Source organism: Lethenteron reissneri, chromosome 55 (genome assembly GCF_015708825.2).
Source record: "Lethenteron reissneri isolate LAM-NWPU_2019-01 chromosome 55, ASM1570882v1, whole genome shotgun sequence".
NCBI classification, from domain to species: Eukaryota; Metazoa; Chordata; class Hyperoartia; order Petromyzontiformes; family Petromyzontidae; genus Lethenteron; species Lethenteron reissneri.
This window is the reverse complement of record NC_083833.1, coordinates 7,958,088-7,976,219: the sequence shown is the minus strand read 5'-3', so window position 1 is coordinate 7,976,219 and position 18,132 is coordinate 7,958,088. Positions and strand designations below refer to the sequence as shown.

The 18,132-nt window shown below is 51.3% G+C and overlaps 1 protein-coding gene across 1 annotated transcript in view; it reads right to left on the bottom strand.

The window, feature by feature from the left end:
• The window catches only part of VEZT (vezatin, adherens junctions transmembrane protein), a 48,551-nt gene that overhangs the window by 17,449 nt on the left and 12,970 nt on the right, over nt 1-18,132 (bottom strand). Inside the window, exons 3-6 of the mRNA XM_061574399.1 lie at nt 10,105-10,191; nt 8,239-8,447; nt 6,435-6,755; nt 4,846-4,982 (exon numbers count right to left, since the gene is read on the bottom strand). Of these exons, the coding sequence (XP_061430383.1) occupies nt 4,846-4,982; nt 6,435-6,755; nt 8,239-8,447; nt 10,105-10,191 (754 nt within the window). The remainder of the gene's footprint in view (nt 1-4,845; nt 4,983-6,434; nt 6,756-8,238; nt 8,448-10,104; nt 10,192-18,132) is intronic.

Below are 18,132 nucleotides of genomic sequence, written 5' to 3'. Positions count from 1 at the left end.
ACCTCCCCCTCCGAAGCCGCCGGATAGTTGACGATCAACGTAAATTGGTAGAATCCCCAATGGCTTGCCAGGAAAGTGCAACCCAGTCTAAAGTCTTCTTTTCTGGAGGGTTTGCTACATCGGGATGTTTTTACCCCAATCACGCATGCCGCTTTCACAAGCCTGAATGTCGACCGTGTGTTTCAAGTGAAGCGAGGACGTGCGGTATTTTTGCTGCCGTGATCATCTCCGGGGAAATGTACGCTTGGAATTACACCGAGAGACAGACACAAGGACGTGCGTGTGAGAGAACAAGCAAAATAAAAGTGGACTTGGGTCAGGGATGATGGGACGATGGTCAAGATTAATAAGGGAGTGGAAGCCAAGGAACGGAACGTGTCCGAGATTACATCCATAGAGAGCTGGAGTGATGAAAGCAGCTCGTGTGCAGGCGATAGGTAGATGATTTGGGGGGGGGGGGGGGAGAGGCCTTCATCCAGCAGCAGATGAATCGTGGCTGCCGGCGACGACGATGAACCGTCACTGGCCACGGGGCAAACAAAAGTTTCTACAGACGAGCGAGAAAAATAACGGCGCGAGAAAATCTAAGACGCGGAAATAATTCGGCGTTCGAATCAAATTGCAACGCCCCCCCGAATCGTGACAATCCACCGATCGTATTGCCGGCAGCACCCTCGAGCGCCGGCGGTCAGCGCGCATCGCCGATGTCACAGGGGCCCAAGACTGCCGGCCCACCCCGCCCCAACGCCGCCACTGGGCCCCGACACTCACGTGTCAGCTCGCGTTAAGGGCGGCGGCGGCGGCAGCGGCTGCGTCGCTTCCCAGGCGCAGCTATTTCCAGAAGCCGCAGCTTCCCCCGCGGTATTTATAAACGATGAGGCGGAGTGGGGGGCCCTCGGCGCCGCACGGACAGAGACACAAGGGGCACGGACGGCACGGGGACGCGAGCAGATGATTGCTTCCACATTGACCGGCATCGTTTTTTCAAGTTAGCGTGGGCAAGCAAAGAGAATTATTATTACAATTATTACGGGCAAAGCGAGGGCGTGGCGGCTAGCGCGCCGCGCAGCAAACCCGGCGACCTGAGTTTGAGTTCCATGCATCGCTAACTTCGGGAGTGAACGATATCAGAACCTTTTTTTGTATTAATGCTACCCCTATCCCCTCCCCTAATCCTGCATAATGCACGGGCATAATGACTTTAAACCCCTCGCCAAACCTCCTACTCATTTCACAAGTAGTACTAATCGCATATCTGCATTTCCCAAAAATATGCTAAATTCCTCTTGATATGCAAATTATTTTGTCAAGACGCTCTTCGCCCCTCCATCCCAGCTTAAATAGTCGCTCCAAGCCTGGGGCTTGTCATTCAGACTGTCTCCTCGACAGACCTGTTCTCCACCTGAGGACGGATACTTGCGTTGTGGCCGAAACGTCGTGAGAATTATTTTATTATGTTTTATCTTTATTATTTTATTATTTCCATTCTACGTGACTTTACCGAAAGAACCAAGAAGAAAAATATCAGAACCGGTCCTAACTGGCAAAGGCTGCGAGGTGGCCAAGACGATGATGGCAAGCGCAGCTGTGGTTGTGCGTGGAGATTTCAATGTTACCCCATCGTGTGTGGGTGGTGCGGGTTTTTTTTCTTTGAGATACTACCGTTTCCTGCCACAATAATAATAAAAAATCATTCATGCAATTGACCAAACATCCCAATGTGGCAGGACCCTCCTGAGAAAATAGTCTTGAGACTCACTTCAGACCATTCTGGGTAAGTGAAAAAGGGGCGGAGTTATTATCCGGGGAGTGGTGGCGCAGCGCCGAGAGCCCAGCGACACGAGTTCGATTCCCGGGCACGGCTAACATCAGTCGTTCCTGGGAGACACCCTTCATCGACGCACACTGACCAGCGTGGTGAAGTACGGTCAAACCGACTCCCACGCGATCAACACAGCGTGAGGCCTCCTTCCAGGAGTGCACGCACAAAGGGGGCTGTATAAGCCGCGTGATTTCTCTCAGTCGCGGGTTTGTATTGTTTGGCATGGAGTCGCCGGGTGAGTCATGGGCTGTTGTTTTATTCTTCCAAATTGGGCAGTCATTCGTATGAGAACATATTTTTTGAGACACCGCGTGGGCAACTGGTGCATACGCACAGATCACAAATCATCAATAAACGCTGCTCTGAATAATAAAAACACAAAAGGTGGTGTTTCAGGCAATGGTCCTTGTATATCGGGCACCACGGTGGCTAGGAGATGTTAACTCCCTCGCCTGGTATACAGGAGGTCGTGGGTTCGAGCCCGACCCTGACGCCTGCTGCTGTATATTTGGAGTGTGCATGTTCTCCCCGTGGTCGCGTGGATTTTTCTCCGGATCCTCCAGTTTTTTCCCTCCACATTTGGAATCAGCGTGCGCGTTTAGAGTGTTTGGCGGATAAATAATTCCACGTAAAGATGTGTGATGTAGCCACGTCGCTTCTGAAATAAAGAGCGACACAGTTCTATCAGGGTCCGGCGGGGGCTGGTACACACTGCTACACAAGACAAGGACTGAGAGAATTGACTCTTGAATACGAGTTTAACGCGTAGGAGGCTTTCGCGACCAATGTTACAAGTAGGCATAGTTTGTAAACAATCCTAAGGTTTACCCAAAGGGGTTCAGTGTTAATTCAAGAGGCTCGTGGAGCCAAACGAAGGCACCGATGTGGTCCAGTCGGTGGCGTGGGAATCACGTGGCTTGCAGGAAGCCTCCTGCTTCTGGGGGGGAGGCACGGTGTGAGAACAGCCACCACGACTCGCCTCTCTCGTCTCCTTCCATGTCCCCTCCTCTCGTCATCATCGTTCACAATCTTCTCTCTCTCTCTCGCTGTCCTTCCTCTTCCTCGCGTGCCCAATCGCGTGTTCGATCCTTCTCCCACCTTGCACCCCTCCACTGGAGTCAACTTCCCCTATACATTGAGCAGCACTGCCCACTGACTCAACACTGCACCATAGACTCAGCATTGCCCATAGACTCAGCACTAGCCATAGACTCCACACTGCCCCATAGACTCAGCACTGCCCACTGACTCAACACTGCACCATAGACTCAGCACTGCACCATAGACTCAGCATTGCCCATAGACTCAGCACTGCCCATAGACTCCACACTGCCCATAGACTCAGCACTGCTCATAGACTCAGCACTGCCCATAGACTCAGCACTGCTCATAGACTCAGCACTACCCACATACTCAGCACTGCCCACAGACTCAGCACTGCCCACAGACTCAGCACTGCCCATAGACTCAGCACTGCCCATAGACTCAGCACTGCCCATAGACTCAGCACTGCCCATAGACTCAGCACTGCCCATAGACTCAGCACTGCCCATAGACTCAGCACTGGCCATAGACTCAGCACTGGCCATAGACTCCACACTGCCCCATAGACTCAGCACTGCCCATTGACTCAGCACTGCCCATAGACTCAACACTGCACCATAGACTCAGCACTGCCCGTAGACTCAGCACTGCCCGTAGACTCAACACTACCCGTAGACTCAACACTGCCCATAGACTCAACACTGCCCGTAGACTCAACACTGCCCGTAGACTCAACACTGCCCATAGACTCAACACTGCCCGTAGACTCAACACTACCCATAGACTCAACACTACCCATAGACTCAACACTGCCCATAGACTCAACACTGCCCATAGACTCAACACTACCCATAGACTCAACACTGCCCGTAGACTCAACACTGCCCGTAGACTCAACACTACCCATAGACTCAACACTGCCCGTAGACTCAACACTACCCATAGACTCAGCACTGCCCGTAGACTCAACACTGCCCGTAGACTCAACACTACCCATAGACTCAACACTGCCCGTAGACTCAACACTACCCATAGACTCAACACTACCCATAGACTCAACACTGCCCGTAGACTCAACACTACCCATAGACTCAACACTGCCCGTAGACTCAACACTACCCATAGACTCAACACTACCCATAGACTCAACACTGCCCGTAGACTCAACACTGCCCATAGACTCAACACTACCCATAGACTCAACACTGCCCGTAGACTCAACACTACCCATAGACTCAACACTGCCCATAGACTCAACACTACCCATAGACTCAACACTGCCCGTAGACTCAACACTGCCCGTAGACTCAACACTACCCATAGACTCAACACTGCCCGTAGACTCAACACTGCCCGTAGACTCAACACTGCCCATAGACTCAACACTGCCCGTAGACTCAACACTACCCATAGACTCAACACTACCCATAGACTCAACACTGCCCGTAGACTCAACACTGCCCATAGACTCAACACTACCCATAGACTCAACACTGCCCGTAGACTCAACACTGCCCATAGACTCAACACTACCCATAGACTCAACACTGCACGTAGGCTCAACACTGCCCATAGACTCAACACATCCCCTGTAGATTAAGTAGTCCCCCCTCCTTAACCTCCTCTTCTCCATATCCCATTCTCTTCCTCTTACCTCCCCTCCGACTCTCCCCTCCTCCCCGACTCTCCCCTACCCTGTCGTGATCCCCAAGTACCCCTCTATCGCTGTCGCTCATTCCTCAACCCTTGCAGCACTACTGCCCCTGCCAACCACACCATTCCATTCTGTCAGCGTTTTGTAAGCTACGCCAAGCGCTCCCTATAGAAATATAAATTACATTACATTCAAGGGGGCCACCCCCCCCCCCCCCCCCGAGTAACTGACCGCAAAAATAAAAAAAAAGTAATCGATCGACATTTTTACCGCGGACGAATGCGCTCGCTCGACCGGCGAGTCGCCCTGGCTCTGGAAGGATATGAAGCGACGAGGCCACGCGTGGCATCGCGCAGCGCCAGCGTGGACGAGCGCAGGGCCCAGTAGAGCGAGCGGCGGAGCATCGGGAGCTGAGCGCTGGCGCCCAGGTCCAGGGTCCGCACGGAGCAGCTGGCGCTCACCCTGCGTGCGAAAGACCGTCGATCGTCCGATCGCGAAGGGATTGATATCGCACCTCAACCGAGGCACTTTGCGAAGAATTAAGACCGGTACACGCTGGTGGGACTATGTCGCTCGGCTGGCCTGGGAACGCCTGGGAATTCTCCAGGAAGAGCTAGAGTATTGGTTAGTGTAGTGTATAGTAATGTATAGTAGTGTAGTGTACAGTGTAGTGTATAGTGTACAGTGTAGTGTATAGTAGTGTAGTGTATAGTGTAGAGTAGTGTAGTGTATAGCAGTGTATAGTCGTGTAGTGTATAGTGTAGTGTACAGTAGTGTATAGTGTAGTATTGCTGGAATCCGTTGCCAAGGAAAGGAAGGTCTGAACCGCACTACTCAACACGCTGCCGCCGCGACCCTCACCAGGACGAGCGGATTGAGAAACCAACGAACTAATGAACAACGTGTGAATGTAATGGTGGAGATGAGGTGAATGAAATAGATGAGAGGGAGCGATGGGGGCGAATCTGCGATGCGTGAATTCGATGAAAGCGAAATTGATGACAGCAAATGATGATGAATGGATTGAATGGGTAACGAGTGAAAGCCGCATTGGAATACGAAGATGAAAAGTAATGATAGTCGCTCTTAAGATCGTCGTCGTTGTCGTCATTCGACAAAGTCTATCCACTGCTGGATGAAGGCCTGCCCAAGCTATCGCCGTCGCTCGCAAGCACGCAATGAGCCGGTCTGATCGCTCGATTGCCCTGGTGGACGCCCGTTCGTCCAATCGGGTGGCGCAGCCCCGCAATTGCTTGCTCACGCCACTGTTGGCAGAAGGGCCTCCACGAGACAGGGCTATAGACAGCCCCTCTAGACGGCCTCTGGCCCACCCTTACACGCGGGACTAACCCCCCTTGGAATAGGTGGGATGGACCAACGCTCTACACCCCATCACACGCATTCTGCCCGACGACTAACTCCTTCTTTAAGATTCGATTTTAACCAGTACCCTGTCGAGACAAACACCCACACTCCTGCCACCGCCACCGCCGTCCAACGCTCATACACAGAAAGTCAAAGATACCTCCGCATAGCCTTAACGGACTGTTGCGGCAAGTGTCGTTAGCGAGCACCTATGAAGGCTGGCACGGCACACCAAGGGGGTGAGTGGCCAGCACCATGCCCGGCCGCCTTTGCCTCCTCAGTGGCGATGTTTTACACACCACACCAGGTATTTATTTGATGCCGAGTCGACCTAGGGGAGGCCCAGGACAAGTTCAGATAATCGTCACTGGTGTTGGCCGTGAGCGGCAATCGAACTCGGGTCGCCAGGTTCGTAGCTACACTACCGCTCCCCACTTCAAGATTCGATTTTAAATCGGCAACCTGTCATAATGGAACACCCGCACTATTGCCGCTGCCACCGCCGCCCAACCCTCGTACGCACACACGCACACAGAAGGGGCCACTCACAGGGTGAACCCGCGAGTGATGACCTCGCTCTCCTGCACCAGCCGAAGCGACTTCTTGGCCAGAGCGGTGAGGGCGGCGCAGTCCCCGGCGAAAGCGCCGGTCGAGACGCAGCGACGCTCCAGCCGCGCCCCGTCCAGCCGGCGCCACAGAGCCCTCGCCGTCGTGGCTAGGGCAACCAGCGCCCCCGCCGCGGCCACTACCGCGGCCGCGCTCCACCAAACCACCGGCACTGCTGTCGCACCGCCAGCCGTCGGTGAGGTCGCCCAAACCGCCACCACGGCGAGCAGGGCCGCCGCGACAGCCAACCACGCCGATGGCTTCCTGCGGAGACAAATGTACGGACTTATGTTGAACTTCTTTCGCACCGTACGTAGCCGGCCGTGCAGAGATAGGACAACAGAGGTGACATCCATAATACAGGTTTTTGGGTTAGATCGCGTTAATATAAATGTGTCGTTAAACCGGCCAGGACCCGACACAGCCAATTAGTAAGGTTGGTCACGTCAACAGAACGTGCCAATTCGTTACTAGTACATTACACCGGTGTGTTGGAGAGCAAATCCACAACATCACGTACCAACTCTTGGTGAGCATGCAAACCGGCAGTGAAAAAAATAACAAGCAAATAATAATAATAATAACAATGTACAGTCGATTTGTCAATATACTGCTGAAGGTCACTCTGCGCCCGTTGTCAGGAATGGAGATTGTTTCATCACACTTCGCTCGGCTGGTCGGTGCGTGTTGGTGAAGGGGGAAGGCACGTTAATGCATTAGCATCGTCTGTCCGTCTGTCTGGAACAGGAGACCATGATAAGTCTGTGATAGATGATCAAATATGAATTAAATTATGTTATTAAGTTGTGTTGGTGTTCGGGACTACCTTATAGAAAACCGGGCAAATTGATTGAAGGGTTGCCCAAAAGTTTGGGATAAAAAAACCAGCGCTAAAAGTATTCAGATTGTTGCCCAAGGCACACACGCATCACCTCCCCCTGCCCACTCCATGACATCAGTGTGTGACGTCATCTTGTAAAGCTACAATTTTTAAGTGGCATGTGACGTCATTGTGCGGTTTGAAACATTACAATTTTTGTCGCGAATTAAAGACTTCCAAAGACAAACACACGTTCACCTGGGGCTTTTCGGGCCCGCCAAGTTCAAAAAAGCTCATTTTCACGTGACAAAGAAAGTTTTGCTGGCTGGCGCAAGGGTCGGCAGGCAAGTGTGTGGTGGTGATGTCACGTGATGACTTCACCCGCATCCCATAGTGTTGAGCCGGGTTCCTGCTTCACACCAACATCACTGCCTCCACACCACTCTCTATCCCGGCCGTGAATACCGCGCAATTTTTTTTTTAAATCCCTTCAAGCCGTGACCTCGCAAAGGTCAAGGTGAAGTGGAAAACTATTCCGTGCTGTTGTTTCCATTGCAATTGGGGGTCTTTAAGTGGAAGTGAGATGCGTGTAGCATCGCACGAGAATCTCCCCTAACATCGGCAGGAGAAGAAATAAACCGTCGGAACTCTTACACCGTCTCAGTCCTGGGCTCGTTGTGTCCTCGCTGTCGCGTACACACTGTCGGCGCACCACGACGTAAACCGCTCTGGTGAAACAACATCTTACTCTGTTCCGGGGGAGCTCAACCCGAGGTGGGAGTCCACACCAGCAAACGTGTCAGCTCCGACGGGCCCAAAGCGGCCCAATTACAACTATCACCCAGGATCTGTGGCCCAATATTTGGATATTTGGGCAACTCCAGCGACGAGGGGGCGCCGACTGAATCGGACCGCCGGGGGACTCACCGAGCGTCGACGCTCGTGCCGTCGAGCTGGTCCCCGGCGGTGCCCCGGGCCGCGAGGTCGCCTCGCGGGGTCGCGGAGGTCGGGGCGAGCGGCTCAGCGGCCCACGTGAGCACCTCCGGGGCGAAGAGCCCCAGCAGTTCCACGTCCTCCTCGAGCAGGCGGCCTCGCGTCACGACGGTCGCCACCTCCCGCCGGCGCCACGCGTCGGCCTGGGTGGCAGAGCACCAGGACAGCCAAATTGTTTGTTTTTGTTTATCATAGTGAACGAAACTAAACGATTTTTTTATTGTACCAGGTAAGGTCATGCCGAGCTATGTAGCTCTTCTTCAGAAGCGACCCGGCCATCACAAATGACAGCCAAGCGAAGTGGCTTGTCGTGTGGAAATGTAGAGCAGCAAAATATTCTAAACGGGTGATGTCGATTCTAAATGTTGTTGTGACCTGCAGTGTGGTGAGTGGGTGCGTGGGTGAGCGGGTAGGTGGGTGAGTGGGCGTGTAGGTGGGTGAGTGTTAGGTTGAGTGAATGGGTGAGTGTGTTGTTGTGACCTGCAGTGTGGTGAGTGGGTGCGTGGGTGAGCGGGTAGGTGGGTGAGTGGGCGTGTAGGTGGGTGAGTGTTAGGTTGAGTGAATGGGTGAGTGTGTTGTTGTGACCTGCAGTGTGGTGAGTGGGTGCGTGGGTGAGCGGGTAGGTGGGTGAGTGGGCGTGTAGGTGGGTGAGTGTTTGGTTGAGTGAATGGGTGAGTGTGTTGTTGTGACCTGCAGTGTGGTGAGTGGGTGCGTGGGTGAGCGGGTAGGTGGGTGAGTGGGCGTATAGGTGGGTGAGTGTTTGGGGTGAGTGAATGGGTGAGTGTGTTGTTGTGACCTGCAGTGTGGTGAGTGGGTGCGTGGGTGAGCGGGTAGGTGGGTGAGTGGGTGAGTGGGTGGGTGAGTGTTTGGGTGAGTGAATGGGTGAGTGTGTTGTTGTGACCTGCAGTGTGGTGAGTGGGTGTGTGGGTGAGCGGGTAGGGTAGGTGGGTGAGTGGGCGAGTGGGTGGGTGAGTGTTTGGGTGAGTGAATGGGTGAGTGTGTTGTTGTGACCTACATTCTGGTGGCTGAACACCGGTATGCAGGAATCGAGTCAGCGTGGTTGACCCGAGTACTCGACATGGGTGGAGAATCAATGAGTGAAGTCCGCTGGAACAGTCACGATGGTAGCAGCGAGGGCGTAAAGAGGTGACTGGCCGCCGGATGAGCGAGTATACTGGAGTTAGATACAGTAAAACCTTGGACTTGCGAGCATAATTCGTTGCGGAAACGTGTTTGTAATACAAAGCACTCGTATATCAAAGCACTCGTATATCAGTTGTGATCACGTGACGCTCGGCAGACAAAGCGTATACACGTACTACTCGTATTGCAAGACCTCGCTCGTTTATCAAATTAATATTTATTTAAAAATGTGCTCGTCTTGCAAAACACTCGCAGACCAAGTTACTCGCAATCCAAGGTTTTACTGTCGTGAGTGCTGCATCATTAATCAGTCTGACTGCTTCACGATGAATGCACATGAAGGTATTTACAGGTTCAGATGAAGGCCTGCAATTACTTTCTCGTGCCACTGCTGGTAGAAGGGTCTCCCACCGCAGGCAGCTCTAGAGAGGCCCCCTAGAAGGTATTTTGGCCTTCTCTCCCATGCTGGAACGATGTTTTTGAAATGGGCAGGAGTTATCCAGATTTAACAGTATCGTGAATTATTATTGATCTTTGCCCCCCTTGGTAAAATCTCCCAACGATGCGAATGCTCCTTGACTGTATTGGCTTGCCAGCTTGTCGTAAATCTGCGTGTGTTACGTGGCCTCCACCGAGGTGTCACAAGAGCCCACCCACCTGGTCGCTTGATGCGGCATAAGCTCCAAGTCCTCGAACGTGCGACAAGAGAAGATTGAAGGGCCTCCTGATCCATTCTGCACAGGACTGTTCAGACAAAGACAAAGCGAGCCCACCGTGTAGCCTCAACTGACCTGTTGGGTATTAATTCTAGATTTGAAGCTTTCGTGACTGCAAGGATTCATACTCTTAGGTTTTTTCCGGTAAAGTCACGTAGATAAAAAATTAAATTAAAAGTTAATAAAAGTAATAATGGAAATAAAATAAAATAATCTTGATGCAGTAATTTTAGCTGTGACGGTCCCACCTGATGACGGAGACTTGTGTTGCCTCCGAAACGTCGTGATTTATTATTTTATTTTATTTCCATTATTACTTTTATTAACTTTTAATTTTATTTTTTACCTACGTGACTTTACCGAAAAAACCTAAGAGTATGAGACCTGTTGGGGCAAGTGCTGTTTGCAAGCACCTATGTAGGCCGGCACGGCACACAAAGGGGTGAGTGGCCAGCACCACGCTCGCCTTTGTCTCCCTCGTGTCGATGTTTACACATCGCGCCAGGTACTCGTTTGAGGTCGAGGCAACCTTGGGGAGGGCCCAGGACCGGTTCGGGTGACCGTTACTGGTGTTGGCCGTGAGCGGGAATCGAACATGAGTTGCCAGATTTGTAGCGCAGCGTGCTAACCGCCAGACAAGATTTAACCACCTCTACGGGGAGGGTTTCCATACAACTATTAGATTTTTTAACAACCTTGTAACACAGTTGGCCTTTAGAAGCTAACCCCCTCTTCCTGATGACGACCGCTTGTGTTGCGATCGAAACGTCGTAGTCTTTTGTTATTTTCTTTAAACCTTGGCTCCTCCCACCCTCAACCAGCATATATACAAGGACTGTTTTCTTGGAATTTCTCTTACTTGATACAGCTATCGTGCTGTGACGGTTCCACCTGAAGACGGAAGCTTGTGTTGCCTCCGAAACGTCGTGATCTTTTTATTTTATTTTTATTTTACTTTTATAAATTTAAATTTTTTACCTACGTGACTTCACCGAAAAAACCTAAGAATATGAATCCTTGCAGTCACGAAAGCTTCAAATCTAGAACTATCTACGTGACTTTACCGAAAGACCCAAAGAGTACGCCAGACCACCGCTTTCCACACAGGACTGTTCACACAGTCAGACAAGGAGATTGACAGAGACAGTCTGAGACAGTCAAATATATACACATATAGACACAGACAGACACACACAGACCAAGAGACACGTACACAGACATGCACGTAGACTGACACAAACACACAGAGTGAGGTGGGTGGTCAGTCAGACACAAACAGATTGACAGACGCACAATCAGACACACAGACGAACAGGCAGTCACACACAGACTGACACACATATGCATACAGCCGACGGTAAGGCTCTATCTCTTAGTGGCATACTGCAGGCTGAAGAGGAGAGTCTCCAACTCCTCTCAGAGTGATCAATCGATTATTAAATCATCAGCATATATCACGTGGTTAGCCGACCAATAGGGAGCCATCCCTTGTCCGCAGCCGTGTCATCGATCAGCCTCCCATTCTATCTTCACCAGACTGCAAAGTGCTCCGGTGTAGCCATAGAAGGATTATTGAACTACGTGGTCACAAAAATATTGCAGGGATCACAGGACATGCCTGTCGTGCCCCAAGGAGAACAAGAAATGGCTCCAACTTCCAGCCATGCAGCTCTTACCCAGGCCTGCCCACCATCATGAAGGTCGTTCATGATTGTGAGCAGATGGTCAGGGACTCCGAAAGCACGAAGAACAACCCAGAGCCCAGGCCTATTGATGGTATCACGGGACTTGACCCGGATCAATAAAACAGATGTAGGTCATCTTGAAATTCCCTTCACCTCTGCTGTAGCAGATGGACAGAAATATGGCATCCGTGCAGGACCACCCAAGTCCAATACCACATTTGGGATCCACAAGCCTCTCCTTAGCGTGCCTGGCAAGGCGAAGTTGAATGATTAATCCTTGCCAAAAACTTTCCTAGCACACGGAGGAGGGGGATGCCCCGGTAGTTGTTGCAATCACTGCAGTCCCCGTTTTTGAAAAGGGGACCCCCCCCCCCACCAGGACATACAAACAACCACATACAAGCACGGACTTATTGACAGAATGACACACACACAAAAGTCAGACACACAAACCGACACGGGCACCCACCACACACATGCTCACAATTCAGAAACCATCTTGCAATGCATGGAATATTTAAATAATTCACCTAATTATATATACGTGAATTTATGCGACCAATGGAGCCTGTAAAGTAACTAAAGCGACTTTGCCCAATCCTAAAGTTTAATCGTCCGCGTAATATTTAGAGCGCTTAAGCCGCTGAAGAAGCCTGTTCCAGGACACATTTTCATGCTCGCGTCACGGCCATTGAGAATGCGGTGAGTGTGAACATCTCATTACTATTTTTATTTTACCAGGTAAGGCTCCATTGAGCGATGTAGATATTTTTCAGAAAGGACAGAGCTGTCACAAATGATAGCTCAACGAAGTGGCCTGCTCTTAAACGCGTCGTGATGTTGAAGCTAAATGTGGACGAAAAAACCGGAGGACCCGAAAAAAAATCCACGCGACCACGGGGAAAAAATGCAAACTCAAAATATACAGCAAGCGTCAGGGTCGGGATCGAACCCACAACCTCCTGTACACCAGGCGAGGCAGTTAACATCTTGCCACAACGGCCATCCTGCGAACGGCTCATTTATACTTTCTTTCTCCGCTCCTGATAACGAGTTTAACGAATGATTTAAAACCACCAGCCAACCGTAATTAAACCGCATTCGGTGAGGTGGCCAGGTTGACTAGGGATCAGATCCGGCACCGATAAGATCCTGGGTTTGAATCCAGGCAGATGCCCATCATTTTACCGGGTTCTCAAGTGTTACGAGCCGATGGTCCCAGCCATTCACCAACGACTGCACGCACAAAAGCCATCTTAAGTTTTGGGTTTCACATCATTTTCTCAACCTTGTCTGTGAATATAGAAACTTTTTTTATATAGATTCAGTGACATCATCGTTCGAAAGAATCGGTCGCTGTGTGCCGATATCTCCACCAAAAGTTAACGTTCAAAACTGGACAGCCCTCATTGCGTAACCCCAGCTAGGCAGGTGCCCCAGCGTTGCAAACGCTGCAACGGATCGCAATGGGTCAGTAATCGAATTGTAAATGCCGTAAGAGCTTATTCTCCAATACACCGGTCAGTGCCGAGCGAATAACGATTTGCCTCGTTTTGTTCACGCGACAAACCTTACCAATTGGCTGTGTCGGGAGGTGGTGGCGGGTTAATGACACATTTATATTTACACGGTCTTAACCCAACAAACAAAAACACCTCTATTATGGAATCGCAATGAGCTCACTTCGGTCAAATAAAGGACTGTGGTCATGCATAGCCTGCGACGGAGCAACCAGGGAACGGCACCGACAACAACGAGCCCCAGGGAGAGCCGGGGTAGTCAGGGCAGCGCGGGTGAGGGTGGGGGGCGGGGGGTGGGGTGAGGGGCAACCAGAGTTCTTCTTCAACTCCTAGTGCATCCTTGGGGGGGGGAGGGGCGGGGGGCAAGAGCCCATCCGTGGACCCTCCCTTGCCCTTGTTCAACCTCAAAGGATTTCTCCACAGAAATATACACACCTGTATATACACAACATTATAATACACACCCGCATATACACACCCGTATATACACACCCGTATATACACACACCTGTAACTTCCCCGCTATCAACCGGAGGTGGCCAACAGTCGTCCGAGCACCTTCTGTCTCATTTTTGGACACTTGTGAAATCGTGTGACCGCCTCTTCCAAAAAATACAAAAAAACCGTGCCCTGTCAAGCACCGGCCCCCCCCCCACCCGCCCCCCCCCCCCCGCCCCCACCACATCTTGCGAGCGAAAAATGAAAGAGGTGTCAGAAAACAAGGAACAGAGGAACAGAAGGCGGGTAAAAAGCGGCAGACGCGAGGCCATGAAAGCGCAGGCCCAGATTCTGAGATTTACGGCCAACGGTTTAGCGACGCGCGCGTGCCTCCACCGAGCAACGTTTATACGATCGGTTGTCAGCGAGACACAACAAGCTCAAGCCCGTGGTGTTATTTTTAACAAAAATGTTGTTTAACTCGGTGACGTTTACGTTCAGCCGCTCTTGCGCCACCGCCGCGACCCCCCGGCAAGGCCTCGAAGGCTTCGTCCCCGAAGGTGACGATGATGCTCGTTTAGAAAGACCCTGAGTGTAGGCCCCAGGTCAGCAAGGCCGGAAGCGGCTGAACAAAAGAAGTTGCCGAGACGTCCACATTCGGGCGTTTCCACGAACAAGGCAACCTCGCCAGCCAAGAGTTCAACACGGTAGAAGTTGGGTGCAAGCACAATCCATGGCTTATATCCAATGTGTTCATCACAACTCGGTTTATGCGAGCATATGGATCTCTCTGCGAGTCATTGGTAGCCAGGCTGAAACCATCAACTCGCTCTTCTTGACAGCCCGGGTTTATCACAGGCAGCTGAAAACCCCGCTTTGAAACGCAGGATCTCAGCAGCACCGGCTCGGCACTCTGACCTCTGGGCCACCCCTGCCTCCTCCTCCTCCTCCGCAGTAAATTTTTGCGAGCGCCTCAATGGAAGCAGCAGCAGCAGCCGCCGCCGCGGTAGCTGCGACGTGAATGGAGGCACGGAGAGTAGAGTGTGCTGAGAAAACGTGGCTCGCATTCCCCCCCCCCCCCCAAGCCCGCTCCGCTTGTAAACGACAGGTGCTCAAGCGAGGGGGGCGGCCACCGGGGGGACGCAAGACACGATAAACGCCGCCGGCGACCCCCACGGTAGGATTCCACGACGCCGAAGAGCGAGCAGCATATGGCGAGCGGTCGCGTCGCGACACCCCCACCAAGGCACGAAGCGGGCCCTCTGGGCCAACGCAACGCACACAGCCCAGAGGACAGGACAAGACGGCGAGACTGCTGACGCCAGCAGATGCCATGCGTTTTAGTTCGTCGCGCTTTAGAACCTATTTTGCTGTTGTCCGTCGCACGTTCCGTTGCTGTTGATAATGTTTCATCCTGCGTTTCAATATGTTGCTGCGCTGGAATGTGGGAGCTGAGCAGTGGAAACTGATTGAAACTAATTTCGTTAAAACTGCTGCTTGTGTTTAGTTTTTTGTTTGTCCCCAGCACCTCCGTTAATCACGGTTGGCTACGTACGGTGGTGCGAACGAAGTTCAACATGCATACATACAAAGTCTCTTCTTTCACGTTTGCTGTTAAAATTCATAACCGTGTGTTGTAATTGTTTACTGCACGAGAGCCCGTTTCTCTGTTGCGGTGTCGACCATCTGTGGCGTGCAATGCTGCATGATGAGCTGTATGGCTCTCCAGCCTGTTTGTGTGTTTTACTTCTAGATTTGAAGCTTTCGTGACTGCAAGGATTCATATTCTTAGGTTTTTTTCGGTTAAGTCACGTAGGTATAAAATTAATAAAAGTAAAATAAAATAAAAATCACGACGTTTCGGAGGCAAACCTAAGAATATGTGTGTGTTTACGTTAACTTCACTTTTACCCCCCCCCCCCGCCCCAACTGTCCTAACTTCCCCGACAATGAAATCCATTGCCAAATTTTGACACAACTCAAGTTGGCTGCCACCAGTTCGGGCTGGGTGAGAAAATTCTCCCGGAAGATTGTGTTTCCCGGACTGCCCTGAATTCTACGTCAGAATTCTCGGCGAGCGGAAATAGAAATTTCTGGATAAGATCTCCGCAGCCCCCCGCCCCCCAAAACCCACCCCACACCCCTCCACAAAAACTCACGCGATGATTCGAGTTATTCGGAAAAAATCGTGGAAAAGCCACTTTTGTTTGGGCAACTCTAGTTCAGAGAGAAATCAACTCCCGTGCATTCCAGTCGACTCCGGAGTCGGCTATCCGTGGAAAATTCAGTAAAAGATACCGCTCCGTGTGGCCTACAAAAAGCGTGGGTTTTCTCCGTGTTTTCCGGTTTCCTCCCACACGGAGCCGAACTCTCAATGAAGGACTTGACCAAACACACCACCGTAGCGGCTCCCCTTCTTGAATATAGTCTTTGAAACTCAGTAAGGCTTTCCTGGGGTATACGACTGATATTTATTATTACGATTATGATAACCGCCCACTGTTTTCCTGTGCCCTAGAATTCACACACCCGATACGTCACACCCCACCATACCAGTGCGGCCAGCCAGCGATTATTTACGTATTATTTTACATCGCTTGGAACGGGACACTGGATATCCACGCTGGTGGAGCGGGCATGGCAAGCCCGATACAGAATGACGAATTTAATCATGTCGTCACGCTCCGGAGGGGGGGGGGGAGAAATGTAATCATCTCACGCGAGCACGCGGGCACAACTGAAGTTCTCACGAATAAAGACGCGCGCCGGGCCAGCGCCAGCGGTTTGTAACGGAGCACAGTGGCAAAGCCATTCCGTTCCGCGTCTCGTTTTAAAACCGCCTCTTGTCTGCGTTCACTCTCCGTGACAGTTTTAACGGCCAGGGTTTTGCACGGACCGGCTCGCTACGTCACCCTCCCCGCAGATGTCATTCCCAGATCGTGTTCTTTGTGGGAAGTACGACCGTGCGGGAATGTACCGTTGTGCCGTATAGAGCTCTCTGCTGCGCCTTCGGCCAGAAAAACGGCCAAATATAGCCAAGGAAGGGGGTTGCCCTCAATTTGTCTTTGTCTTTGGCCCACCTCTCTTCCTCGTCCCTTCAGACCGAGCCCTGTAAAGACGGTGGTGGAAAGTCTCCGTGGCCTTCGACTGACAAGGCTAAACCATCACGGCTACCTCCTCGTCTTTGCAATTGCAACTCGCGGCGGCTGGTGCACCCCGATCTTCTGAGTCACCATCCCGCCGTTCAAGACTCTCCGTGTTGTTGAAGTGATTGTAAAGCGACTACAGTACAACGGTCAAAGGGAAGGTGTCTGTTAACAACTGCACAATGATACGCACCGGCAAACGAAACCAAGGCTTCAGTGTCAACGTCACGGGACAAAGTCGAGATATAATTTGCCCACTGAGGGGGGAGACAGTCATGGGTGTGGAAACTTCAGGTACCAATCAGGGGGGAGGTCACTCATCATCATCACAATCCATGAGCAGATAGGCCGTAGGTGTCCACTGCACGTTTCATCGTTTTCTTCAAAATTTCCTCTGTGTCTTGTGCCAATAAGGCCACTACCTCCACAAATTTTGGACCGGAGGGGTAAGGACAAATGCTGGACCACCCCAATGAATGTCCGTCTTGGGCCCCACTGTTTTATTAATTTCTAAAACAAAATGTAAAGCCCTTGGTCAGTCCACTGCTGGGTGAAGCCGTCCCCATACTCTGTTGAAACGCTACTCCAAATCCTGACAGATTCATGACATCGTAAGGGAGGCAAATCGTTCTGTATACCGTACGTCGAATAGATTTAAACGAGTGTTAATTTCATACTCGCGGTAATGCATCATGTGAAAAGGGGATGCTACGCAAAGTTAAATTGCAAGGGGTTTCTTTCCGACGTGGACATTGATTCGGTCCTCAGCCCACAGCTTACGGTGGAGATTCCACATTCCTACGGCGGGGGCCAGTACGTCAGCAGGAAGTTCTCTCGCTCATGGAGCTTTACGCTGGGTGATGCTCCCCCCCCCCCGCCCCCCCGACCATATTAAGTGGCGGCGCGTTTAGTAGCCCCCCATTATCTTTGTCCTGGAATCACAACTGCAGACCCACGAAGATCTACGATACAACCACCTTAAATCACATCAATAATAATAATGTCATTTTTTTATTTAAAGCATTCGTGACTGCAGGGATTCATATTCTTGGTTCTTTCGGTAAAGTCACGTAGAAGGGACGTAATAAAATAATAAAAATATAAAACAAAAAGTAATATTTTTATTATTTTATTATTTCCCTTCTACGTAACTTTACCGAAAGAACCAAGACTAATAATG